Below are 27,339 nucleotides of genomic sequence, written 5' to 3'. Positions count from 1 at the left end.
CCAGATCCAAAAAGGAATTTGGATAGCGTCCGTCTAAGTGGGTCCACACTAACTGTTTTCGAAACACCTCGAACTTGGCGTGGCATGAGATTCCCACCCACATACTCCAAAAAGCGCCTCCTTCTCTTCCGTCCGATATGGGGAATCGGACGGACTTCAATCCCCATGGCTCCTCGATTTCAGATCGAACGGCCCAGGGCCTCCTTCGCGCTTCGAGACAATTCGTTTGGCATGCACCCATTCAGTCCCCGGGAGGGAGGGACAAGACAGTAATTTTCTGAGGTCGCTTGAGGAAAACCTAACGCTGCGTCCCACCTCGCGGCGAGCCCGGTTGCCTCTCTTCCCCTTCCACTCCCTCCTCCTTCTTCCCCTCCGACGGAAATGACTCTCCATCTCCTCCCCAACAATCGCCATAATCCCTCCTCCCTCCCCTCTGCTCCTTCCTCTCCATCCTCTCCTCCCCGACGTGCTCCCCAAGAAGATGAACCCTCTCTAAACCCACGGAATCTGGAACCCTAGTCCCCTCCTGCAATCCCTTCTTTGGAGTATTCCCCCCACCGCTGCTTTTCCTTCACTTAGATTTCCCCCGCGTTTGGGAGTTTCTCATTCCGCGGGTCGTCTTCGCTTTTCTAGGGCATTTTCTGGCATCCATTTCGATGATCTCTTTTTCGGGCGGCGATGTGGTGGTTTTGGGCTTGCTCCTTTTTTAATCTCCGTCTCTTGTTTCGCTCTTGGATTCTCCTAGAATTGGGGACCTAAGGTAGATTTAGTTTGTGGATCTCGATTGGTCTTCTGTATCCTTCTGCTGTCGAGGGTTTGTCCGCGTTTGGGTTTTTTTTTTGGTGATCTTTTCGAGGATTTGAGGTGGGTTTTTACCGATTCGCGATTCTGAGTGGGAAATTTTGAACATTTCTCTGGACTGTGTTTGTGTTTGGGAGTTCTCTTTTGTGATTAGGGAACGAAGGCTGCTGATCTTTCTTCCTTCATTTTTCTGAGAAGCTATTCGTGTTTGGGTGTTGGAGATTTTGGTGTCTGTAGAGCTGATCTCGGGTTTTAGGCTTGTCTGATACGTAGGGTTTCGTTTTCTTTCCTCTGTTTTTGTTTTTTTCTGGTTCTTGTTTTTCAATCCGAAAGATCCGTCTTTCTTGCTTAGTGGTGGTCTGTTCGAGTGAGGCTGCTTTTTGGTAGTACTCCTTTGGGTATCTTAAGAACCTCGTCTAGTTTATTCTCCTCCTAATCCCTCTAACACTTGGGGCAGAAGGTTGCTAGTTTGAGTACTTGGTTCGCTGATTCAAGTCTGGCCATTGATTTCTTTGAAGCTATCTTTGTGGTTTAAGGTTTCCAATTTTAGGTGGTCACGAGAACCTTGATTTCCTACTGCCAGTTAATCATAGTTTTCTCGAAGTGGTCTCTATCTTCAATAGGATTACTTCATCTTCTAGGCTTCTGTCTTTACTTACTATCGCTTTTTCTTCTAATCCTTTTCTTTTCTTGCTTTATTTTTTCTGTAAAGGTTTGATTGCCTTTTATTTTTAGACGCCACGTTGTCCTCTCCTTTCTAACCGAAAGATAAAAAGATTCAATAGGGAAAAGTAGAGTACGTAGGAGGCCATTATTGAGGTCTGAGGTGGCATAGTGTGCTTGTAAATTCCCTTCGATTTTAGTCCTCGGAGGCGAATTGACACAAAACTCAAAGCTTAACCTCGATTATTCATCTCGTAGTTTCAAGTTTCACTCTCTCACTCATATTCTGGTCCTGTATTCTTTGGCCGATATGAATTCTCGAGCGCGGTACCCGCCACCTGGCATCCGTGAAGGTCCAGGAGGTCCAGCGAATATGAACCAGGGTCAGGACCCTCAATGGAGGGGTAGCCAGCAACAATATGTTCAAAGAGGTCTGTTGCAGTATCAACAACAGCAGCAGCAGCAACAACATCAGCAATGGTTGAGGAGGCAAGCTTCTGTTGAGGCTGGGGCCAGTACAGCAGAGAACAGCATAGGTGTACAACCCGATTTGACAATGATTCAGCAACAAAGTGGAATCAAATCCAGGTGTGTTTTTTGTGTGGAGTAAAAACCTTGTTCATCTTTTTGCTTTCTTGAAACATTTAGTCCTTGTCTTCAGCAACACTCGTCGCACGAGATAATTTCTTAATTTTTCTGTTGCAAAGATTGATTCTTGGTTCGCAATAGTTATTCTGATGATTGATTTGTCTGTCCTTGATGTCACGCATTCCCTAATATGGTGTAAACCTGTTGCTATGGTTATGGTTCCTTGTTCTTTAGATTTTTTTAGTTTCATGTATTCTTTTTTGTTTTTCTATTTTTAGTTCTCAAGACTGGAAGGCTCAGTTGAAGATTCCACCACCTGATACACGTTACAGGACTGAGGTATAGTCCAAAGCTTTATTTGTTTGATTTGGCATTGACCACTGATGTAGTTCCTTTAGGAACAAAACTTTGCAAGCATTTACTTTGCTATTCAAATCCATATTTCTCAACCATTTTGACTCTTTATGTGTTTTATGTTGGACGAGAGAAGTCAAAATATTTGATAAATTCGGAATCCCTAATTTGTACTTTGGCAACCTGAGTCTGGCCATTATCCTAAATATCGTCAATTTCTTTTTGTTTATTTTCATATGAGTGAACTTGAGGTTACTTTAATTAAGCTAAGAATTGAAAAATTCCTACGACAGATGATAATCTATAGTTAAATGGTATAGCAAATAACAGTGTCTTTCTTTATCTCTGCAAGTAATTACCGGTTGTGAAAGTCTCAACTATTTTTTGTGGTTCTCCTTTGCTGTTATGCTATATCCATGATTTTCCCAGATGGATAAAGTTGTTTCATTAAGATCGAATGTTAATGCAAATGAATTTCGCCATTCTCGACAGAGAACAGTTTCCTTCTGATGTAGAGGTTTAAATATAGATGTTCTCCTTGTGAAATTCGTCACCATAAACAAAAGTATTGCAATTTAGCATCTGGTACTTTTCTCAAAGATTATCTGTCAAAAAACATATGTCCAACTCATTTATGCACTTGAATATCCTTTTTGTAATCTAGAATCCGGTTCTTGTGTGGGAATAACTAGTATGTATTCATCATATGTCTTTGCAGGATGTGACTGCCACCAAGGGTAATGAGTTTGAAGATTATTTTCTGAAACGAGAGTTGCTTATGGGTATATATGAGAAGGGATTTGAAAGGCCGTCTCCAATTCAAGAAGAAAGTATACCAATTGCTTTAACTGGCAGTGACATTCTTGCTAGGGCAAAAAATGGAACTGGCAAGACAGCTGCATTTTGCATTCCTGCACTTGAGAAAATTGATCAAGAGAAGAATGCAATTCAAGGTATGCTTGTGTCAGGGGCACGTGCGTTTACATATTTCATGATACTAAATTTTGTAACAAGTTTTGGGGGTTTTGCTATTGGAAAGAAGCTCATTGATGAGATGAATTGTGTTGTAATTCAATTCAGTGCTTTATAAAAATTTTTAGCAGAGAGATTGCTTTATCCTTAGTGTTTGGCTGATATGTTTCTCCCATTTTAGGTTTGAGGAACGTTATGCACCTCCATTTTACCTGTCTTTATCACTCTATCTTCTAGGTTAAAACCATAGCAGATGTTTAGCGTTCTCCATATCTGACTGTGATTAACCAAACAGGACCTAGGCACATGGTCAAGATTTGATTGAGGTGTGCCATGGCTGCTTTCGTGTTTGTGTTTTTTTTATATGTCAGTTTATATGTATGTTCCAATAAGTCTCTTCATTATATGGGGCACTTGTCCTAGCAATTCCAATCCAGACAAGTTAGACAGCTCTCTCTATCTCTCTCCTGATTAAGTGCTCACTATTGATAATTATATATTTTATTATTTTCCATTAATGAATGCATATTGTTGCATTTAGAATAGGTGGTCATTTTAGTTCTTCATTCCTGGTAACATGCAGACATGTCCTTTCTACACAAAAGCCTGAATTTTGATATTTTATAATTCAACTTGAACAATTTTTTTTTGTCTGAAATTTTAGAAGAATGTGTCTGAAAACAGGAACATGCAAGTTGAATTGCATGGTTCCAACACAGCATTCCTCTTGCTTATTTTCTCCTTTAGATTGAATTGGTAATCGATTCCTTTTATCCTTGCTCATCTTTCAGTTGTTATATTGGTCCCTACACGAGAACTGGCTCTTCAAACATCACAAGTTTGTAAGGATCTTGGTAAACATTTGAAGATCCAGGTCATGGTTACAACTGGAGGTACAAGCCTGAAAGATGATATTATGCGACTTTATCAACCAGTACACTTACTTGTTGGAACTCCGGGCAGAATTCTTGATCTAGTGAAGAAGGGTGTTTGCATCTTGAAGGACTGCACGATGCTTGCCATGGATGAGGTAAGAATCTGTTTGTATATATTTCATTATTTGAGCACTGAATAGTTCCCCAGGGAGATGATATAGGGTGAAACGTGAAATGCCTGCTCTGCATTTGAGGGAGAGAGAATTTGCTGATTTTATGTGCATGTATCTGAACTATATCCAGTTCCGAAAAATTTGGATGACAATTTGATATCCATGTTAAATAGGATCATGTGGATATTTGGACTTTTTCTTTCATGCTTTGTTTCAAACTAGATGTTATTTCCTTTGTACAGGTTGACCATGTTGAGACTTTTCTTTATGTAACATTTTTCTGCTATTACTATTGGATAGTGATGATAGAAGATTTGACCTTAGATCTATCTTTTCGCTTTTAACTTTAAGATGGCCACCTGTTTCGATTTGAGCTATGTATTAGATTTTTGAAGACGAAATAATTGGTGTTTTTCTGGACTTCATTTTTATACATCTTTTAAGAGGCCAGGGTTGCCTGTCTTTCATGAGAGTCTCTCAGAAACCTGAGATTTGAGTATCATATTGATGTATGCATGGATCATGTGAAAGCCACCCTTTTTAGCATGTCTGTTCCTGCAAAGTCGTTAAAGTCCGTGATAATAGTTGGTCTGGTTAGCTGGCGTATGTAGAAAAATGGAACTCGCAACCTTCAAGGAGCCTGGTTCTAGGCTCCGATTAAAATTAGGTTTTTTCTGCTTATTCTTATGGAACTTGAATTTGTCCTTTTTATACTGAAACTGACTGGTTTGCTGCGCGTTTTCCCTTCCAAATCTATGCTAATCTTGACGTTGCAAAAAGGATTTGAGTGAAAGTTGACTTGTATCAGTCTAGAATGTGTTGAATCTATTTGGCCGATGAAATTTAGATTAAGGTCATATTGTGATTTAATTTGGTTTTGGTGGTCTTGCAAAAGGTGAATGTGTGCTTAATATGTACCTGGTCAGTTCAATGCCAAGTGCAGCATATCTCATGTTGTTGTCTGAACATGTATGTTTCTTTTGTTGAATTGCTTGAAGTGCCTTCTTAATATTGTTTCTAACCTGATGCTATTTAACCAGGCGGACAAGCTTCTATCTCCAGAATTCCAGCCTTCAGTGGAGCAACTAATCAGTTTCCTCCCACCAACTCGCCAGATTTTAATGTTTTCAGCCACATTTCCTATTACTGTGAAGGATTTCAAAGATAGATACCTGCGAAAGCCTTATGTCATTAACTTAATGGACGAGCTGACTCTAAAGGGTATAACTCAATTCTATGCTTTTGTTGAGGAGAGGCAAAAAGTTCACTGCTTAAACACGCTGTTCTCAAAGGTCTGCAATCTTTATACTCGCTTGAACATTTTGTTTTTCCTGTGCCCATTCCCAAGATTTTCATGAAGTAATGCAATCTATTACCTCTGTAATTACAGCTCCAGATCAATCAATCAATTATTTTTTGCAACTCAGTAACTCGGGTGGAACTGTTGGCAAAAAAAATCACGGAACTGGGTTATTCATGCTTCTATATTCATGCGAGGATGTTGCAAGCACATCGTAATCGAGTCTTTCATGACTTCCGTAATGGTGCCTGTAGGAATCTTGTGTGTACAGGTATGGTTCTTTAACTTTTCTTTGTTTGCTATTCTTTTTTCTTCTTAATTGACAATTTTGTGCATTTGTCAAGGTTTTGGTTACTGCTGAATGTTACCAGGGTACTTGCTGTTGGTCATTGTATTCCCAGTTGATGTTAACATCTAATCAGATCTCACTTTGTGATTTTGTATTCCCATCTGTTCTACAAGTTGACTTCGTTTTTTCTTGTTCCATTTTAGTTCTTTTCTGGTTTCAATTCTGGAATTTACTTTGGGTTGAAGATAGTTTCTCAAAGTGATTTCTAATGTGGAACCTTTTGAACTTGCCAGCAGATGCGCTCTTTTCTGGCTGCAATTCTGGAATTTATTTTGGGTTGAAGATAGTTGTTCCTAAATGTGATTTCTAATGTGGAACCTTTTTGAACTTTCCGGTAGATTCACCCTATGTTGTAAACTACAATTGGATTTTATAATATGATGAAAGATCTCGGCTCGCACTTGCTTGTTGCTTTTGGTGCATGCGTTCAGTTGCTGTGGCAATGTGTGAACATTCAAGAGATCTTGTAATTGATGTCTTCCTTCCTGTCAGTTGAAAATTGAAAGGCGCTTTTTAATTATGTTTAGTGTTGCATATAATTTTGGAGTTTTTTTCCTGAGGCTATTTATATGCAGTATGTCCTTATTATGAAGGAAGTGTGGAACGCATTATTCAGGGGCCCACATCGACTGGACATCTAATCTTTTCCAATTTGATTGAATTGCAGATTTGTTTACTAGAGGAATTGACATTCAAGCTGTGAATGTTGTGATCAACTTTGACTTTCCAAAAAATTCAGAAACTTACTTACACCGGGTACATAGTTTTCTTCTAAACATTTCGTTAGTTTTCTTCGAAACATTTCTTTTTTTGTGTCTTCTTTTCTCAACTTCATTTGCTTCATCTTTGCAGGTTGGGCGTTCAGGAAGGTTTGGTCACCTAGGCTTAGCGGTGAATTTGATCACTTTTGAAGACCGCTTTAACTTGTATGACATTGTTCTTTTACTTGATTTTGAGCTAAAATTTGCATATGCATGTTTAATGTTGCATCTGCTTGGGAGTTTCACTTGTCCACCAGGCACAAGTATAGCTACTACTACTATTTATCCTACTTATCCAACCATGTGATCATAATTTAGCTATGAGCTGTACCAGCTTGAGTTTTTCATGGGTGCACGTCCCTTAGTTGTGGGAATTATGTGCTTGAGCAGGTACAGGATTGAACAAGAGCTTGGAACTGAGATAAGGCCAATCCCACCACAGATAGACCAGGCGCTATATTGCAGTTGATTTGCAAGTTTTTTTGTTCGACAATTGAGTGGATGGAGATGCTGTATTTGTACGTACTTCTCTGTAAGGTCTGCTTCTTGAATGTGCTTCATCTATTCATGAGCTTCAACTCCCTACTGGCTAATTTCCCTTCTCCCTTTCATGGTGTTTCCAGTGCTTGCACGCCACCTCTTGCAAAGATGACTTTGCGAGGCACACTTGTTTGCTACAGTATGAGAAGATAATATGGTGGAATACAGGTTCTACCATGAACTTTATTTGCTGGTTGTTGATCTAATTTTGAGATCAACCTGACTCTCATGGGCAGTGAATGATTTGTGGATGTCCATTCCGACAAGCTTTTGGGTAGAACATTATGTTTTTTTTCCATTTGACAATTGTTGGAAGTTGATGCTTTTGTTTTTAATGTTTTCAGCACTAGTTTAGATTGTTGACTCTCTTCTGCATTTCTAAACTTGCTATCACTTTACAGTGAGCTTGACAATTCTGGAGTTGGGTTTTGTAGCATTATGACTGCAATAAGAAGACATACTTTGTGACTGGGTAGTTGTTTTGTCCCTTTGTATACTCAACATGGCTTTGTTTGTTTAAAGTCTCCAAACGCCCTCAAACTTTCTTCCGTATCATGTCAATAACTTGCCACCATCTCCACGTCTTTCTGACTCTGCTTCGAATGTTAAACGAACGGTAGAGCATTGACTACGCTAATAGAAGTAGCCATGTACTTCATACTCGCATGTGGTAGGATTTAAATAATATACTGCTTCGGTGGTGGTAAGTGATTATAGTTCATTTACCAATGATGTTTAGTTTTGATGTTGTGGATGCGGATTTTGTGCGGAAAAAGGCGAGATCATGTTTTTGTCCCTGAACGTGGTCGCGGTCGTTGAAATGAGAGATTTTTAGAGCCCAGGCTTCAGGGTTTAGATGAACGGCAGGATGTCACTCCAGCTTGCTGGGATGGACCCGTCATAAATTTCCTGGTGAATTTACCGGAGACGCTGCAACCTCGACGTGGCAGTTGTCAAACTTGGACGCGAGGGGTCGACGACTCGACGCTGCATGGAGGTAGACGTCAACTGTGATTGTCCAATAATCAATGGGGGAGCGGGTACCCAAGTATGATGGGCGAAAAGACGAGCATGATTTTAAATAAGCATACTCGAGTGCGAAGGGAGAAAGGTGTAACGTTGTTTTAACGAGTGGAATTAAAAACCTGTTGCAAGTTGTACGGAAATAAGGGCGCAACCAGGAATGAACCGACGTAAGTTTAACATTTGATTATTGGTTATTGTAGCTGATATGCTGTATATATCAATTAAGTGAGATTGAGTGTGAAGTAAGAATGCTAAGCGACGGAGAAACTAGAGAGAATCTAATGGGGTTGGGAAGGGAGCGGCTTTTGAGATTTTTTTTTTTTTGGCACGGAAGTAAGCGCTAGCGGCTCTTCTCCTAATTTTGTTGAAGGTCGGTGACAAGCTCGTGTAATTGATACTGAGGGTACACTATAATAGGACATGGTAAACATGCATTGCTGATACTGGGCAGTCCGACGTCAAAAATTCTGTTGGTTTCTCTCGTCAATGAAAGAACTTGCATCGCATTCAATCATTTGAACGTCAAAAAAATGTAAGAAATTCCAAAAATTACTGTTCTTGCAGCTTTTCTACATAGAGAGAGGTGCAGAGTGTAGACCCACTAATAGATGTGCCAAAGGAAGTAAGTTTCCTGTGGGCTCCAAGCTGAGAACTTAATTGGAGGTCAAGGCAGCCCATTCTCTTTCGAGAGACAGAAAATACAAACTAGAAAGAACATGAATGCTTGGCTTCTTTTTTTTATTTGCAGGAAAAAGCACTTTAGTTATTGTACACCCAATCTATGGTATGATACTTTGAAGCATACTAGTTATTACTTAACGAGCTCATCTGTCATGAACCGCCCCTAATGTTCATTCTAGCAGAGCTCAGTTTTTAGAGTTCGAATGAGCTTCGACCAGTCTCATTGAGCCGAAGCATTGAGTGGTCTGAAATGTTACTCAGCCATAGATGCCGAGTTCCTACGGCAAGACGGGCCAAAATTTTGTTGGCAGCTTTCAACGATATAATATGGAAACTGGAAGGATGATTTCATTGCCGTAGCTTTTTTGAAATTTTTACGTCGAACAATCCCAGCAGCATTCTCGCATGCGAATTCTGGATTTCATATAAAACTATGTTGTCAAATTGATCTATTAGCACCATTATCGTGGATATTAGGTAATTTGATCGACACTAGGGAGTTGCTTGCCACCTAGCCTGGAATGATCTGATCCCACGAATGAGCACTTCATGGGAAAAGCTGCAGCAGAAGAAAAAGCGTGTAGCACATCAATCATCAATGTGACGATGTGCGTTCTCATCAGTTAGTGTCAACCCGAAAGAGTTGTCTCACATCTGCATTTGTCCCTGACAACAACCATTTTCCTATGGACGGGGCTGAATATATATATATATATATATATCATAAGCACTTTTCGCCATACAATAATGAGAAAAAAAAAAGGGAATGCAAAACAAAGCTCTCATTTCTAACTTAAGCATTAAATTTTCATAACAAGCAGGGAAAAAAAATCATCGAAATGTTTATTGCTGAAGATCTCATGCCCTCGAAATTTCAATGGAAATAGTGTTTTTAAGACATTGCACCAACAATATTCTCACGTCAGCACTGCATATGGTTCGCACAGAAAATTCTTCTAGCTTCTATCAAATTGCCTCAGAATGGAACAAGTTGCAGCATCGAACAGCTTGGTGGACAAAGCAGGTTTCCTCTGGATCTGACTACTTAGAGCTGGACTCAATTACTTTCCTTGCGAAAGATGGCAAGCAGAAAGCGGCCGAATGAATCTGAAACAGATAACCATGTTATAAGCAACATACAGCAGGGGGAGCAATGAGCATGCCCCAGCAGATAACAAACTAAATGAAAAGTTCTAATCTGATCTATAGGTGATGAAATCAGTTGTTTAAGTAGCTTGATTTTAGGTCCAAATCACAGTAGTTACTCATTTTCCCGAATGTTATTAACATGACATTAAAGATAAGAGAAAAAAAAAGTAGAAAAAATAAGAGGGAATCACCTCAGAGTTGTAAAATTTCAAAGGACGATCGCATTGACTTTCTTGTGCATCAATAGGGTTCACAGGGTGGCGAAAATCAACAGCTGGACCCTCAGTTGAACAGAGCATGAACCCAATAACACCACTGGCAAGCACAACATATTTTAGTTTGCCAAAATCAGAGAGCACAAATCCAATGACACCATTGGCTAACTGCAACATATAAAATTTTCCAAAGCTATGGAAGGACAAAAGAAATATGTTAAGTTTGCAAATTTTCCAGAAAAGGTTACCTCGGATATGTTGGTACTGTAGTCCATGCATAGTTGACTGAGCCTTTGAATATCTGACGGCAATTTTTGACGATGTCTTCTATTATGTGCATGTGCAGCCAAATACTTTCTGCCTGTGTGCACACCACTCCTCCTGGGCGAAGTGCTCTAGCAACCAATTCAAAGAAGGGCTTCTTGAAAAGTTCTTCAGCAGGCCCTGTAGAGTACGGAATTATTTGTTAGTGCGAATATATTGCATTTTCTTGTAAGAAAGAGTGCTTGCTAACTCGGTTGTTTAACACCTTCAGTTATGAGAGGGTAAATTTTTGGTTGTTCAAATACACCAGGTACACCAATTTCAAGCCTGCCCACGAGGACATTCTACCAGGAGAGAAGCCAGGCTCTCTGAGCATTTATCTAGATCTTGCTCATTTTAAAGCAAAATCTTCTGTAAATAATATCTCAATCATAGCTTTAGTAAGCCAGGCGAATCATGGAATCAACTTGGTTCATGCACGCCCCAAGATGGACCATTTAATATTTGAGCTGATAAAACGTATACGTACCTATAGGATCAGAAGAATCAACAATAACTGCATCATATGTGCCCTCAGTGACGGATTTCAGGAAAGCAACTCCTGCGAAAGAGAGAAAACGCGGTTGAGCATATGAAAAAAAAAATGGTAGGCCAATTCATTAACCAAACAAGTTCCAAGAAATGTTTTCCAGGAGCCTCCAGAAAAATTTATAGCGTAATATACAAAAATTTCAAACTCAGCCAAAGGTTGTGCCCATTATTTTACAAACTTAATGTTCACAACTCTCCAGCACCATGGCCTATATGTTCTGTTGCCAAAATTGTGTGAGAAACAGTAGGCTACGCTGCAATTTATGTTGACACAATTAAAGCACATGTTACAAAGTCCCAACCTACATCATTTTGAACTCCTTCCTCAACAGCTAATGCCTAATGGTTCTAGCTGAGAAGACACTAAAAGAATTTAACAAGGGGAAGAACTCATACCATCACCAATGTGGAGATTAACACGAGGATCTTCGAATCCCACAGCTAGGCTAGGGAAATATTTCTTGGAAACCTGAATAAGAGAAGCATGCAATTTAGAATTCCAGGAATCAATAGCATCTAATGAAAATTACTGCCTACAATATTCAGACACAGAAGTTTTGGAACAGGGTAAAGGGGGTAGGAAACAGGATAAGGAAGAAAGCAATGTATACTTGGAAATTGGAACACTTCAGCAAAGCATGATATCGCCTATACACACAGGATGCAAAGTCATGCTTTACATGTTCATCCTCCAAAAAAGACGATAAGACTTGCCTAAATTTTGCTTTGCAAACCTTTTGCTTAGATGACAATTTTCCAATAATCAGATGCACCAAAAGGAGAATACGATGGGAAAAAAAAACATATTACTTATCTATACTTTATGCATATTCTTACCGGACAATGAAAACTATTGACATTTAATGAGGAAAATAAAAATGGATTCTATCTTCCCAGAATTCAAAAGTTTGTATCAGCTCAGTTTCTAATTGATACTTGCATAAGAAGAAAAAGATGGACCAGCATCTGTTTATCTGGGAAAGTATTTGTCATCAAGGAAGTGAACAAAAAAATATATACAATATTTCGGGTGAGTAATTGAACTTACTTCCACAACCATAGAGTCAATTTCACATAGATCAATTTGTTCAACAGAAGTATGGCGCGCCACTTCCCTTAGAACACCACCATCACCTCCCCCAATGACCAACACCTGAGAAGAGTATCAAATTAATAAATTCAGGAAAGAAAAGAAGGGCGTCAATTGAGTTTCCACTTATGCTATAAAAGGCTGTTCAGCCAAAGAAAGGAATTTGAAGAATTGTCCAGCTTGGACCATCAAATCATACTTGTAACAATAGCTCAGGTTAATACACATTTGACAAGTTTTGCCATTAATCACAAACAAATGAAAATGGATACCTTTCTAGGATTTGGAATGGAGCAGAGTGGAAGGTGCGTTATCATTTCTTGGTATGCACACTCGTCTCTCTCAGTCACCTGGATCACCCCATCCAAAACAAGTACCTTCCCGTATGTTGACGACTGAAAGTGAAGGCCCACATAATTGTTACTCAATGATATGGACCTAAAAGGGACAATAAATACGAAGAGCAAAGGAAGAATTTGATACGAACTACTGATACCTTGAACACAATGACGTCCTGATAGTCAGATTTCCCTTGGAAAATGATTTCCTCTATCTTTAAGGAATGTGCTTCTCCTGTACATTGACAGATAACACATCTAAGAAATGGCATTATAGCCGATTGCTAAAAGTCCTATGCAAAAGAATAGAAGTTAAACAGATCAAATATGAATACTGCATCTCATGTGATAGCAATGTAAGTATCGTACTATGCATTTCACAGAATAAAAGCTCAAACCTACAGCGTGACTATGATCTAAAAAGGGGCATTTCATATCCCGCTAAGTCGTCAGGAATTCATAGTTAATAGAAGAAGTCAATCAGAAAGTCCAAAAAAAAAAAAAAACATCCCTTCATAATGGCAATTGCTGCCCTAAGCAATTTGTTATGCCCTTCTCGGTGTGTTATTTTTATCTCTTTTCTCAAAAACACGATGTGAACTAATACAACTGGTTAAAGTCAGCGACTTCATGAAGAAGAATAAGAACACAACAATAATGATTGTCACAAAGAACACAGGCATGCAGAACATGGGAAAGAGAGCCACTTCATAAAGAAGAAGGAAAATACAGCAATGAGGATTTAGAAACGTTTCCAGCGTCGATTCAAGCTTAAAGATAACCAGCACTATCTGCAAACAGTTATACATCTGAAGGAAGTAGGACACAAATACTGAATGCCACCGATCATACTTAGCTCTAACTAGTATCAGCAACTCAGCATATCTGATATTTCCAAATATCAGAAAGTTTTGGGTGTTTGTAAGCTAACACCGGTGCACAGAGGAAATAAGACACAGCATACCTACCAGAGAAATCTAGTAACAGAAGGAAGTTAAAGCAAGAACCATCGCTAACAAGCGACAACAAGAGAGAGGGAGGGAGAAAGAAAGCGCATAACCGAAAACCAAGGAGGACCCATCCCAAGATGGAAAATAAAGAAACAATCACTAGAAAGAACACCACAAATTTGGGTTTTCATGGGAGAAAAGAAGATGGATCAGAGGGGAAGATGACCCACCTGGCCACATGGGGCTCATTTCAGAGAACCATCCCTGGACGATGGTGTTGATGCCGTTCTGGGCAACAGAGCCATCAGAGGACGAGTTCACTGCCCCAGCCATCACTGCCCCTTCAGTTGAGGATGCTCTCTTCTTTCTTCTTCCTCAGAGAGAGGTATAGAGAGAGAGAGAGTGCGAGCACAGGAACAGAGCAAGGCAATGATTCACAAAATCATGGGAGGACCTCATCCCAACGCCTCAGCTTTAAAGGGGCCGCTAGAGGAGGAAAATGAAAAGAAAAAAAAAAGGGCAGCTACTACTTGACCAACTTTGTCCGCTAAAAAAGAATATTATACAAATGCGGAACGATTTTGCTTTATTAGCTGTCGATCGAACCGTTCCGACGAGAACATGGACACATCCATAACACCGGAATATGCCCCCCCTTCTAGGACCCACTTCTACTATTTGGTAGCTGGGACCAGAAAAAGAGAGAGAGACAGAGTTGGTAAGGTTCACAAGTGGGTTTTGGTCTCACCTACCATCTAAATTTCATAGCATGTGTAAACATCAATGCCCATTTACCAATTCATCACACTTGGACGTTCACAGACACAAAAGAGTGCAGATTCTGCTCACATTTTTATCATGGCCAACTTACACATATTGTTTCTATGAGACCCAAGGGTGCCCTGGCAGGGAGAGTGACATGTGCCTGTCTCGGTATCCAAGGCATTCATAATGTAATCTGGGATCTTAGTTTTTGCAAATGGCAACCTTAGTTTCATTCTCAAAACGATAGGAACTAAGACAACTAAACACTTAATGAACTTCTTTTACAAGTTATTAAATTTTTTTTATAATCTTTAATATTATACTAAATTTTTAATAGAACGTCACACATAGGCGATGGGATCTATAGTTTTAAATATAGGGTTTTACGCTACCAGAGTGACCAAGAAAGTCTTCTTAACTGGGTCCAGTTGCGCAGCCTATTCTATTCACTGATAAAAGACGATAAGAGTTGGTGGAACATGCCAAAAGCATCAAGTTTTCTTATATTTAAGGTGCAATTGAAATTGGGCAGGCCGGAAACAAAGACAAACCGAGCTGGATTTACGTGTCACCATTGGACCTCAAATGGAAGGGGGCCAAGTGCAGCTCAATTCTTATAAAAATTGCAGTAGCTAAGGGTGAAGGACTGAGAATCATCTAAAAGGGAGTAGGTGAGGGTACGGCAGGGAAGGTTGGGGGGATTCTTGTAGCGTTAGGCTGCACCTAATCTGCAATTATAATACCGATTTATCTGCTTTAATAAAGTTGGAGCCACTGCAGGGGCCACCCCTTTGTCCTCTTCTAACAGCAACTCATGCAAAAATCTTTGACCAAGAGAACTACCTTACAAACATGTGTCTGTGTTTGATTAAGATAGAGGACAAAGTTGATAAGGAGAAGGGAAGTGATGCTCCTCCTTCGCCTCCTACTTTCCAACTCAACATGTGGCTTTCAATATACATTGAGTTGGGGTTGGTGGTCTTCCTTCATTGACCGTAATCATGGTCATGACTCACTCCATGCCCTTCTCTCGGTCAAAAAACAACTGCCCATAATAAATGGTCTTCCAGGATTGGGACTCTGGGACCAGCAAGAGCTCACCAATCTCCATCAGGGCTACCCAACTGGAGAGAAGCCGCAAATCGAATCAAACACGTCCACATTCCATCCGTTGCTTTGAGTTTTGAATCACAATCGATCGTGTCAGAACACATATTATTAGTCTGCCTTCATTTCTTGCAAATCATCGATCTCAGATTCGTGAGGTTCTACAAAGACGATAAATCCTTCAGGGGGCATATCGTTATACACTTAATAGCCACGGGAAAATTAGTTTAGGCACGTTTATTAGCGACGGGGTTGCCGCCCGTTATGATTTTCTTTTCTCTTTGGGGGGCCGGCCCGAGCTTAGGAGGAGCCGACCTCGACCTCGAGAAGTCAAACCGGTAACTAAATATCCCGTGCTCTGAAAGTCAGAAGAAGGGAACAAAGGCTGACGGAGGGCCCCGCTGCCCGTCGGCAATCGTCCATAGTGTCCGCGTTAGCGTCCACACCGACGTACATGCATTCTTGCATCATTCCGGGGAGGCGGGGGTCTCAGGGGTCCATGGCTGTAGAATCTGGGTAGATTTACAGTACATTCGTTTATTGAAGCGTTGCAGAGTATTTATATGAATTAAACTGACGACCAGGCTTAGGCACTAAATTTATTAGCTTCCACTAAATTTATTAGCTATGTTATATTATTTACAAAGTGTGTACATGAATCAAACTGATAACCGTACTTTTCTCGATCCATCAACTGCAGTATGCCTCTCAACATACGTTTTTCATCATCAAACAGTGAAAAACAGAATCTGATTTAGTGGATTCTTTTCTCACATTGTTTTTTAGTGTGTTCGAATTGATTTAAGACCTTATATCTTAGTTTAGATCCTTAATTTCTAACAAGGATTGGAAGTCTTATGTCTGAAAGGTGCAAGGATTAGACAATGGATTTGGAAAACTTAAGGCTTGAAATCCATTCATAACAGCTCAAACTCCTCCCCCCTGACTTAATATTCATGGATTTGAGACAAAGCCGTGATTTTACACACTCGGAGTTCATCTCAGTCATAGATTTAAGGTGGCCTTGTTGTTAAACCAGACTCTAAGGTTAAGATAATCACACGGGATGCGAATGATACAGTATCCAGTAGAAAAAACATAGAAAATGCATGAGGACCACTTAATATTCCAAGATTTTTTAAAAACACGCCTAATGTTTGCAAAATTGCATTTCAGAGTCAGGTTTACAAACTATTGCATATGAACCACTATTGCGACGGACAATAAAGAAAGGGATGTAAGTGAAGACTGAAAAAGACAAATTTATCTAATGCTTTTAACTTTTTGCCTCTTCCTCTCTCTCTTTCTCTCTCTTTCTTTTGCGGTTTGTTTTTTTGTATGTAGGGGACCTCTTGTCTCCAAATTTTGTTATATATTCTCATTTTATCGGCTCTCTCTCTCTCTCTCTCTCTCTCTCTGAGTTATTGTAATTTTTTGCCCTTTCATATTATACTTTTATTTTTTTTGTTCATATTAACAAAAATCATTTATCTCAAATAAAAACTAAAAAACACAAAATTTCGCAAAAACCATATTGGTCCATATCTGGAGACTGTTGTGTTTAACTAATATGATATGATAAGGACAACACTCATCCTACTTATTTGACAAAGAGATGACAACTATTTTTCTTTTTAGAAAAAAGAAAATCCGACAACAAGATTAGGCGACCTCACAAATTGAAGAAACATGTTGCATGATCGCCTCATCTTTCAACTCAACAAAAGATGACACATATATTGCCCCGCCTAACTTTTCTATTCAAGATCATCAATCATCACCCCAAGTGTGTTCAAACTTTAAACTAAGAGCAATTCGAAATATTTTTCACGTAAGTCCGGGTGACAGTGCAGAAAAATCTCATTGCTTGGAGGCAAGCCAAAGTCCCCTCATTTCCCTTTTTTTTAGGGTCTAGTCTTGCATCAGTACCAAGCGGCAAGATCTCCACGTGCTTCAACTTATACATAGGACTCACTCTTTAGAGGTCTTTTGGCAAATGGAACAGTTTATGAGTGTTCGATGAATCTACTCCAAAGATTAAGCTAGATTTATGGACACTGAGCTATAGTGTTCTATGAATCTGTCATAAACTTTGGGGTAGAATCATAAAACATTCACATAGTGTTACGACTGTCACGCAACCCCTTAGGTTACATAAATACAGCTCTCATGTGCTTGAACCAGAGACATGCTATATAACGCACCCCAAGTTCACTTGTTTAAGCTATGCCCCTCGAAGCAGATTTTTTTGTAAGTCGAAAGAGCAGTTCTCTACGTTCATTACAATTTCAAAAGGAGGAGAGATGGAGCTGCTCTGACTAAAATCTAAGCCAGTAATCAAGTTTGTTTTCAAGTAAAGGAACATGAACCCTTACAAGAAGCAAACTTGATAGAATGCTAATTTCTCTCATCTTGTTAGGCTCAGCCTTTTGGTCACTCATGTGCAAAGCATGAAAACCCTCAAAACCTTTCTCCGACCCCATAATCCGGTCACGCATCCGCTTTTGTAAAGGACAGGTGCCTCTGGAATCTGAACCAGAGGTCGGCCTACCAACCGCTGACCCAACCAACCAGGTACGCCGCACCCCTCAATGCTTGTAAATGCCTTTAATTCCAACAACCAAAATAAAGAGCTTGAATTCTCCCTATAATTAATGAATACTTTTGTGGTGCCAACAACAGTTGGAAGATTCCTGACCATGATCAGAAGAAAGACGGATGAGAGTCTTAATCCGAAACTTAACGCTGTAACTTCTTATGTATTCATGTAAATTGGCAACTCGGGAGAATATTTGTTAGTTTGAAATCTGAGATCCAAGGTGATTTGAGATTAATGAGAATCTCAGATCTGAAGATTTGACATTGATAAGAATCTAATTCACTTTTTTCACGTAGTGACGTAAAATCTGGAGTTTGTTTGCACCGCGGGTCCCACATAAAGAAATTTCAAATCAAACTCTGACCTCAGAACCGTGGCTATCAATTTTTTTTTTATCTTTCCGGTACTTGTGCTTCATTCACTGTGATATCCCTCAGTTTGTCGATTGACTACCCGAGTATTTAATTCCAACAAAAACGGTGGAGAAGTAGAAGTCACCGTGAATTATTTGCGGGGGTGTTTCATGTTGATCATTTTCTCTCCGTTGGTTGGTGGGAGGTGACAGTATCTCTTTCACCTCTCCCACCCACCACCAAGTCGAGTCAAAGAGATTGCGTGGGTAGACAGCTCATCTGGTTCCTCCCGTTGTTCATCGATCACTATAATATAATAGCTCTCATACTCACGAATTATATCATCTTAAATAACCTTTATTTCTTGTTACCTTCGCAAACAGCATATGATCAAAACCATATTTTCACGTGAATGATGCTTAAAAAATTCTGATACTTTTGTTCTGTAATGAGCTTCATAACAACCCATCTACGCATCATAGATAACTGAGCAATACAAGATTCGATTGTGACAGAACGAAATAAACTGCATACATCTTTCTGTAATAATAGTTTCTGTAAGAGCCTTCCGGAGACGATGAACCCTCTGCCCTGCCAGCACCGCGGGAAATTACGATGTGACCGTGCGCGTACTGACGAGGAACCTGTCCGATTGTGCTGGACACTTTGTCTGTTTTGGTATCTCCATCGCATCGATTTGCTCACCTGTATGAGTGTATCATTGGAATATATGCTTTGGCTCATGTCTGCTTATTTTCTCGTTTCTCATTAGAATAAGAAAAGTAACAGAAAGAACACATAATTTTTTAGGTTAATTGGTATCAACCAGTGTTATCGGAACTGCTCCCAATCTGCTTGAATTTAAGGGCACCATGGAAGGCGTTTGAGTGACTCTCTTGTCTAATCGAGTTTTGTGAAAACTTGTTTTATGAAAACCAAGCTTTGTATCGAGTTCTGAAATTTTGGTTTATTTGTTCTGAAAATTTGGTCTGCTTGTTCAGGCTTTTCATGAATAGCATGAGGGGACTCTGGGTTTCACCCTTTTTTACTAAACAAATTTGTCAAAACTGGGTTTTCCTCATAACCCAGTTTTGATGGCACACGATATTTTAAAAAATCTATTTTTGAAAGCAAAAATCCTGATTCTGTTTCCAATACGTGGCTTCGTGGTGTAATTCAAACGTCCCCTAACTGTTCATAGAATTATCATATTTTTTATTTTTAATTATTCTTTTGTATTTTTATTTATATTTAGAAAATGACTTAAACATCGGTTGACGATTCACAACCAATTCAATTAAATCGGTGAATCGGAATAGGCAGCTCCGCCGATTCTGTTTGCAAATCGAATTTTTACAACACTGGTGTCAGCCAATATCATGTTTGCAAGGGGACGATTCTGACAAATTCGGTGCTAATGTTGCGGATTGGGATAGAATCATCCCAAGATGGATCAGAGATCTTTGTAGTTAGCGGCTGTCACTCTTCCTTACTGCCTTATATTTGTAGTTGCCGTGATTCAGCAAAAGCTGCCTATGCTCGGTATGGTATGCCGTCTTTTAGATCTTAAGAGAAAGTTAATCAAATGAAATCCATGAGTGGTTTGGTGAAACCCATCAATTGGGAGATTCATTATTCTAAAAAGGTTCGACTGTGACATAATTGAAATATGCATATATTCTCAAATACAACTCTGAGACAGAGGTTTTTTTTAAGCAACGTGATAGACACATTTATTCTGGTTCATTTGCTCAGTATGGAATTTCTAAAAAAATGTTAGTTTTATGAATATTTTGGGGGTTATTAATCTTTACACTTTCAGAAAAACTTATGTACGCATTGTAACGGAACCATACATTAGTTCTTCACTCTTAAAAAAACAATTGTATACATTAAATTTGTAAGGTTAGCGGAAGCTAACCTTGCAAATTTGAGAAGGAATAAATAGTAGGATTAGTTCGGTATGCATGAAAGGATCTTACCTAATTAGTGTTGTTCTATGTGTTCATTGATCAACACCCTTGAGTATTGGTAATTCATGAGGGGATGACGATAAATATCTGACGGGCACGGTACAGGCAAGATATTGGCTAAGATGTTGGCAAATTTTGGCGGTGACAAGTTGAAAAAAAAAATTGTTGGTGCATTTGTCAACCCGGGGGGTTGTTATGTGGTAAGTTTCTTTCTTGAATCCCCAAAGCATCAACTCCCTTGTTTAGCAAAAGTAGAGCCACTTACACACAAGATGAAATGCAATAAAAGTGGTATCCTGAGGCACTGAAAGCATCTCTATATTCTAGGGGGACAACGGATTTCTCTTCTCAACATACTCCCCTTGTTCAGCCATGGAGGAAAAGAAAATCTAATATATTTGCTTTCGATGAAGACAGTCTTTGCTCTTCAAAAGTTTGTAATAGTAGCAATTCAGGTTTCGGAGAATACTTCCCTTGTTCAGCCATGAAGGAAAAGAAAATCTAATATATTTGCTTTCGATGAAGACGGTCTTTGCTCTTCAAAAGTTTGTAATAGTAGCAATTCAGTTTCTCCTTCAGAGTTATGAGCACGCAAGGTTGAAGCCATAAGGCCTTCAGCAAACAAAGAAAATTGAGAATGGAGCTATCAAGCCGCCGATTCAGCGAATGCTTTCCAATCTTCCTTTAACATGCAGACTTATGACATTCAGCATGTAAAACCATGAAATTAGTAACATTATAGTCTATGACATTCAGCATGTAAAACCATGAAATTAGTAACCTTATCCCCAGAGGCCAAAGCTTATGTTCACAAGCATCGTTTGATAGTTGGAATACTTTGTAAGTGTTGCATAAATCTACCTCAAAGAAAGGCCAAAGCTTATGTTTGTAAGCATCGTTTGACATTTAAAATACTTTGTAAGTGTTCTATAAGTCTACCTTAAAGATTGAAGTAAATTTATAAAACACTAAAACTAGTGTCCCCATGAATCTACCCTAATCTAATCTACCCCAATCTTTAGAACAGATTTACAAAATGCTCATTTTACAAAATCCTCAGTGTTCCAAACAGTTCCAAACGACCCTTAGGCTTATGCAAAAAACAGTGGTAATTTGAACTCAAAATTATTCTTCTAAAGCCAAAAGGGAACCTACAACAACCTGCTTGAGGCTACTGCTGCTCGATTTCATTAGACACTGACTGAAACATAAAGAGATCTTATAACTTTTGTGTATCATTCCAGTACATGTAAATGCAAATTTAGGCTCGTACAAAGCAAAACCTTCAGGATGAAAAGTTGCAGTTAGCCAAGGTAAATCACTTCACTTTCAACTTGCAGTTATAAACAAATGCAGCAAGCCAACCTTCTGCATTTCCAACAAAGAGGAATTAAGTTTCATAGTTTGGGTTTTCCATTATCTACTTTCATCATTTGATGACCTAACGCAAAACTAACTAGAGCACCCTCCATTTTTAACAGGACCACGACCTGCAGCCAACTTCAGTTCAACACTCAAACGAGCTACACAAAGTAATAAGAAACTCAACTGTGCATGACCATCAAACTACCACAAAACTTTCAAGGGGCACACTGACAAACCATTTTAAACATTTGAGAGTTGGGAAAAGATTTCATTGTTAAGCCTGCGATGACCCACTATCAAGAAAAGCAGAGTTGCGCACGTGGTTAAATGTATTCTATCTTGGACACGTTATTCTTTTGATAACCTGCCTGCAGATCTTTCCAAATTCCTAATAAATTCACAAACTTTATTTGTTAAACGAACAGCAGAAAATTATCCAGGAAATCAACTGTACAAGATTGAGAACAAATCCAACTGAAAAGACGTCCATTGTCATCGGACTTAGTTTTTGTCAGACACAAATAGACACCAACAGAAACATCACCCAAGCACCGGTACGTGATGAAACAATATTTACACATGATACTTAACACACTGGAACAATTAAAGAATAGAACTGATAAAAACGTACACAAGAAGCTAGCAATGTTTTTCTCCAGGAAGGAGATAATCACATTAGCTCCCAAAGCAACCAAAGAGCTTTTTCGGTGTCAGACCTGTTGCTCGGTATTTTGCAGCTTTCTCTTCAGCCACAAGCAACTCTTCACCTTTTTTAGCCTCAGCTATTGCCCGTTTCTCCTCCGCAGACTTATGCACTATTGCAACCTTGTTCTTCATTTTCTCAGCACATGCAGCCTTCTTCTTTTCATAGCTTTCCTATACATAGAGAAAATATTTGAATGTCTTTAATCATTTAATGACATTATGATAGGCAAGTTTCTTTTGATGATTTTTTATGTTGAAAACTGATCAATATCCAGCTTAACAACATCCTATAGGATCAGAATTAAAGTAAAAATAAGGAGCAGACTAGTACATCAATGTTTTTTGAACAGGAAAAAATAAAAGGATCATCCATACTTTTCCAGACTCTTAGACAGATTAATAAGCAGATTCAATTGCAATAAACATTAATAAGAATTTCCAGATATCCTTTACCAAATAGCCCAAAAAAGTAGAAACAAGTTCCAAGTAACGCGTGAAAAATTATTAACAAAAGATCCAGTAATATAGACAAAAGCCCTGCAAGGTTAGGAAACTACCTCCAAACTTTTCAGTTTAGCTTCCAGGGCAGCCTTCTGTGCATTCTCCCACGATCCAATATCTGAAAGCCTTTTCTGGAACCTGTTAACCACAAGCGGTGCAATAGTCAGCCCACAAACACTTTCTTCAACAGTATCTTTGAACTGAACACTTATCATTAAGCTACGGTAAAAATAGAGACAACAGCATAACTCGAAGGATAGGTGCAAGGTTCAAAGGAGAAAAAAGATGATACTGAAATCATTAGTCTTCAGGCTTGCACATGAAACATAAGATCACCATATGTCATACTGAGTCGCTCAAGGGTGACTTTGACATTGCATCATGTAGAAATTCTTTTCCAAGCAGGGCTAAAATTTAATCAGTAAAATTTGTATTCTCAAATATTTACAGTACTGGCTTCCTGCGTAGCACTTCATCAACCTTGCTGGATGGTCCCAGCCTCCCACGTTGACACACTATGATGATTAGCCAGAAAGATTAGTGAAAAAAAACATAAGACAAAAAGGATAAGTTCATCTGGTAGATGGCCAAAATATGAAAAGTTTCAACTTCCTCTAAGAATCCATGCTGAAGACTGAGATCCAAACTCAGGCACCTGTACTGATTTTCATGCAGTCTAGTCAAAAGTTGGAATAATACTTCAGGCAGTTACTTCTCCGGGTTACATCATGACTTTGGGTCAATAAAGATAGTCCAAGACAGTGTTTAATGATTAGTAATTCATTGAAACTGCTCGAAAGATACATCAAGTATTCAACTATTTGAAAGGACAGCACCATACTTGTTCTCAGCTTTTGTCTTTTCATTCTCTTCCCATGCTTTGATCAGGGACACTTTCTTCTCACTTTCAACCTTTGCAAGAACAGCATCTAACACCACAATCATAACAAAGGGAGAAAAGATTACGCATTAGAGCAAAGCTTCACAAAATTCAGCAAGGGCAACCAATATAACTGATAGATGTGAAGTTCAGATTCTTCAGCAGATAGTATAGCAGCTAGCTGCTAAGACGTACCTCTGTTAATAGAACCTCCTGAATCTTTCTCTAGAGCAGGGGGAGCTGGTTCTGCAACCTCTGATGATAGAAAAGAATTAAATGCCAGAGAAGAAGATTATTTCATAGTTCTTACAAAACAATCTAGATCCACAAAGTTTACTGTGCAAAAGAATGAAACTGAAACAGCAAGAAAAAGGTATATCTAATACATTTCACAGTAAAAAATTTCAATTGTTTGCACTAGAATGTTAGTTCATCCCAAAGGCTCAAAACAAACGAGGTCTAGATAGAGAGCCACCAACTCAAGGAAGAAAATTAGCTTCCAAAATCTCCTTTTTAAACAGGCAAGAGAATGAAAACAGCAAGGTTAAACAGTAAAAAAATAAAAAAGCATGAAAAGGACTGAAAAGCATTTGGTGTTTTCTCACCAACCCATCACATCTTCGACTAAGGGATATCAATTTAATGCCCATAATGTGTCAAGGACCACAGACCATATAGAGATAGTTCAAGATAAGATTAATCCCGAATTGTGGAACATGTCCAAATGGATATATCTACTGGCAACCTCAAACAGTAACATGCATCTTGTCATGCAAACCCGTCAGCAGCCACAGACCATATAAAATAACCACCAGCAAGATTTGTTCCAAATTCATGTCAGAAAAATCCAAAAGTAGTAAGTATCCTCAACCTGAAAAATCGAATCCAGAACCTTGTCACACTAATGTTTAAAGCAATTCTAAATATACAGAATAACAAGCATTGGAAGTACCGAATAGGAACCTCTCCAGTAGAAGTAAAAGCCAAAATATTTACGTCACCTTTCTTTGAATTTAAAATTTAAAACAGAAACCTAAATCAGTATCAATAGCAGATCTATCGATTTTGTCAAATTATATGTTGGTAGCGGCTGAATCTGGTTTTCACAGGAAGAGAGAGTCGAATCATGGATAAGCAATTGAGTAGACGACTTCAACCCTTCAAATTTACCAAATAAGTGATCAATGGAAACAGATAGGAATATAAGCATTACCATTATTGCTCCCTGTTGTTGTATAGAAAAATGCCAGAAACAAAAAACAACACGAATCAAAATTGCAAAAATACAAGAAATTAACAGAAAATTTAAAAATTATATGCGAACATGAACAGAAAATTTCTAAAAAAAAAAAATTATGACCCAGAATTTTAGATCTTCTCCTCTGCGATAGGATGTCCAAAAAAAATACTTGACACCTCTATGAAGTGCAGAAGCAAAATACAAAGGCAAGAAGACTCCCTTCCCCCTAAAATTGTACGTCAAAAGTTTCCTCTACAAGCCGCATAAACACAAAAAAGGATTACGTGAAAAAAAAAAAGGTCTGTAGCAACAACAACTAAAAATTACTAAAAAAACACCTGCTATTAACCAACGAACCAAAGCAATAAGAGATAACCAAACAATTCATTCACCAGAGAGGAAAGAGAGTATACAGGAAACATATACTATTCTAAGCGTAGTTTTTCTTCTTTTCCATACTCTGGAGACTAGCCACACTTCAAGTTGCTAAAGGTGAAGGATAAACCTTCCTCTCATCCTTTTCAGTAAAGACAAAAGAAAGTTCCTACCTCGTTGGTCCATAAAAAAAAATGGAAATTGGCAGAGCCAGAAACACAAACCTTAAAAAAAAGAAAAACGAAAACAGAAAACTGACCAGCTTCTTCATAAGGACCATAATTCACAACCAAGAGATCTCTGAATAACAAAAATAAAAATGAGCAAACACCACTACGAGCAAACAAAACTCTAGAATTCATGAAAATTTGCAAATACTGCAGACACCGCTAAAAGTTGAGCAGAAAAAGAAGCACGGGTGCAAGGACAGCGGATCTCACTCTCAACGATGGCCAGAGCCTTGGTATCATCGGGCTCCGCGGCTGGTGGTGGCGCGGTGACGACGGCCTTCTCGTCCGCCACGTCCACCGGAGCATGCGGCTGGGGCTCCGCCGTCCCTCCGACCTCTTCCACCTTGGGCTTTTCCCCTTCCATCACCACCACTTCCACACACACACAGAGTGAGTGAGTGAGAGAGAGAGAGAGAGTTGTAGCAGTAACGAGAGAAGAAGAAGAGGAAGAAGAAGGGGAGAAGTGCTTATTAGAGTGCTCCGTGAATTATTTTGGCAAATAGTTGTTTATTGTCCGCGCTGGGCCATTTCCGGTGGAGGGGACGAGGACAGAGGACGAAGGACGAAGCATCCAACGGTCGTCCAACCCTCGACCACCACCACCACCAATTATCAATTCGTGTCTTCCCTCCCCACCGTCTCTTTCTGCTGCCACCCCGCCCCCCGATTTCGCGGGTCACCGTCCCGCCCACCCCTCGTCGGAAATAATCGCCGATTTTTTGCATGTCTCTCGCCTTCCCGGTCCAGATATTTTTCATCCGGACCAACTCCTGTCAACCCACTTTCAGATCGGCCACATAGCACTCGTTTTTGTACTCTTCCCCAAAAAAAAAGAAAACAAAAGAACAAATTGGAGCTACAAAATTTGAAGAGGCACGACAAAGACGGCTCAATTATGAAGGCCGTCGGCGAGAGGTGAGGAGACCCCTTCTCCCCTTGTTCTATGAGTTCATGGTTACTTGGAGAGATCAGGCGGTTTACCATATGCTCCTAATCTCCTCGAAGCCAACTCAAATCTACAAGAATACAGCAGAATTATGTGGTTTGAAGGAGCTATTAACTAGTTGGAAAAGCAACTCATGCTGGTACTGTGGCACTTTTGAATCAATTCCAATGTGTCTAAAATCTTATAAACAACGAAAAATCATACTTGCTAAAAATATAAGATGAACTTCATAAGCTAAAAAATTGGTTAAGTTTTTTATGGAATTTTAGCTACCCATTTGAAAAGTATCAGTCTTTTTAAGTTCAAAATGTGTTGAATGTAGACAGATTATTAAAAAAATAAATACAATTGTTATAAATGGAAAGTATGTATAATCCGTCTTATGGTCACTAAGCTTCGTCATGATATGAGCAATTTATGTTTAGGAGTGAGACTCTGAAGCCGTTGTTAGCCAATTCTATGCAAACAGCAATAGGAGTGAGACTCTGAAGCCGTTGTTGTGCGGTTTTCTTTTTGAATTCACCAAGTAAACATCAGTCTACGTACTTCAGATAAGAATTTTTGAAGAAAAAAAATGGTTAGAAGATGCTTTGGCTATCTCTGTGTCAACAGTGTGGATG

The 27,339-nt window shown here is 39.1% G+C and overlaps 3 protein-coding genes across 4 annotated transcripts; 1 reads left to right on the top strand and 2 right to left on the bottom strand.

Annotated features, from left to right (window-relative positions):
- The first annotated feature begins 318 nt into the window (after positions 1–318).
- LOC116252508 (DEAD-box ATP-dependent RNA helicase 8-like) lies at positions 319–7,845 on the top strand. Of its 2 annotated transcripts, none has more exons than XM_050077362.1 (10): positions 319–2,052; positions 2,331–2,391; positions 3,125–3,359; positions 4,170–4,408; positions 5,467–5,718; positions 5,817–5,997; positions 6,743–6,831; positions 6,928–7,001; positions 7,227–7,368; positions 7,460–7,845. In XM_050077362.1, the coding sequence occupies exons 1-9, from the start codon at positions 1,775–1,777 to the stop codon at positions 7,303–7,305; spliced, it is 1,488 nt and encodes a 495-aa protein (XP_049933319.1). In that variant the 5' UTR covers positions 319–1,774; the 3' UTR covers positions 7,306–7,368; positions 7,460–7,845. The 2 variants fall into 2 exon arrangements, with proteins under 2 accessions (XP_049933319.1, XP_049933318.1); XM_050077361.1 differs by having other exon boundaries at positions 7,227–7,373.
- Positions 7,846–9,850: 2,005 nt separating this feature from the next.
- Positions 9,851–14,172, bottom strand: LOC116252509 (spermidine synthase-like). Its single transcript, XM_031626820.2, has 9 exons — positions 13,911–14,172; positions 12,889–12,965; positions 12,665–12,787; positions 12,351–12,455; positions 11,699–11,771; positions 11,241–11,312; positions 10,696–10,891; positions 10,424–10,547; positions 9,851–10,190 (listed from the first exon to the last, which is right to left on the bottom strand). Exons 1-9 carry the CDS (start codon positions 14,011–14,013, stop codon positions 10,125–10,127), a joined length of 939 nt encoding a protein of 312 aa, XP_031482680.1. The 5' UTR covers positions 14,014–14,172; the 3' UTR covers positions 9,851–10,124.
- An 8,128-nt stretch (positions 14,173–22,300) lies between these two features.
- LOC116252510 (remorin-like) lies at positions 22,301–26,379 on the bottom strand. Its single transcript, XM_031626822.2, has 5 exons — positions 25,984–26,379; positions 24,124–24,183; positions 23,890–23,977; positions 23,105–23,186; positions 22,301–22,718 (listed from the first exon to the last, which is right to left on the bottom strand). The coding sequence occupies exons 1-5, from the start codon at positions 26,135–26,137 to the stop codon at positions 22,518–22,520; spliced, it is 585 nt and encodes a 194-aa protein (XP_031482682.1). The 5' UTR covers positions 26,138–26,379; the 3' UTR covers positions 22,301–22,517.
- Positions 26,380–27,339: the final 960 nt, after the last annotated feature.

The sequence above is a fragment of the Nymphaea colorata genome, chromosome 4, assembly GCF_008831285.2.
Source record: "Nymphaea colorata isolate Beijing-Zhang1983 chromosome 4, ASM883128v2, whole genome shotgun sequence".
In the NCBI taxonomy this organism is placed as follows: Eukaryota; Viridiplantae; Streptophyta; class Magnoliopsida; order Nymphaeales; family Nymphaeaceae; genus Nymphaea; species Nymphaea colorata.
This window is presented reverse-complemented; position numbering and strand designations above follow the sequence as displayed.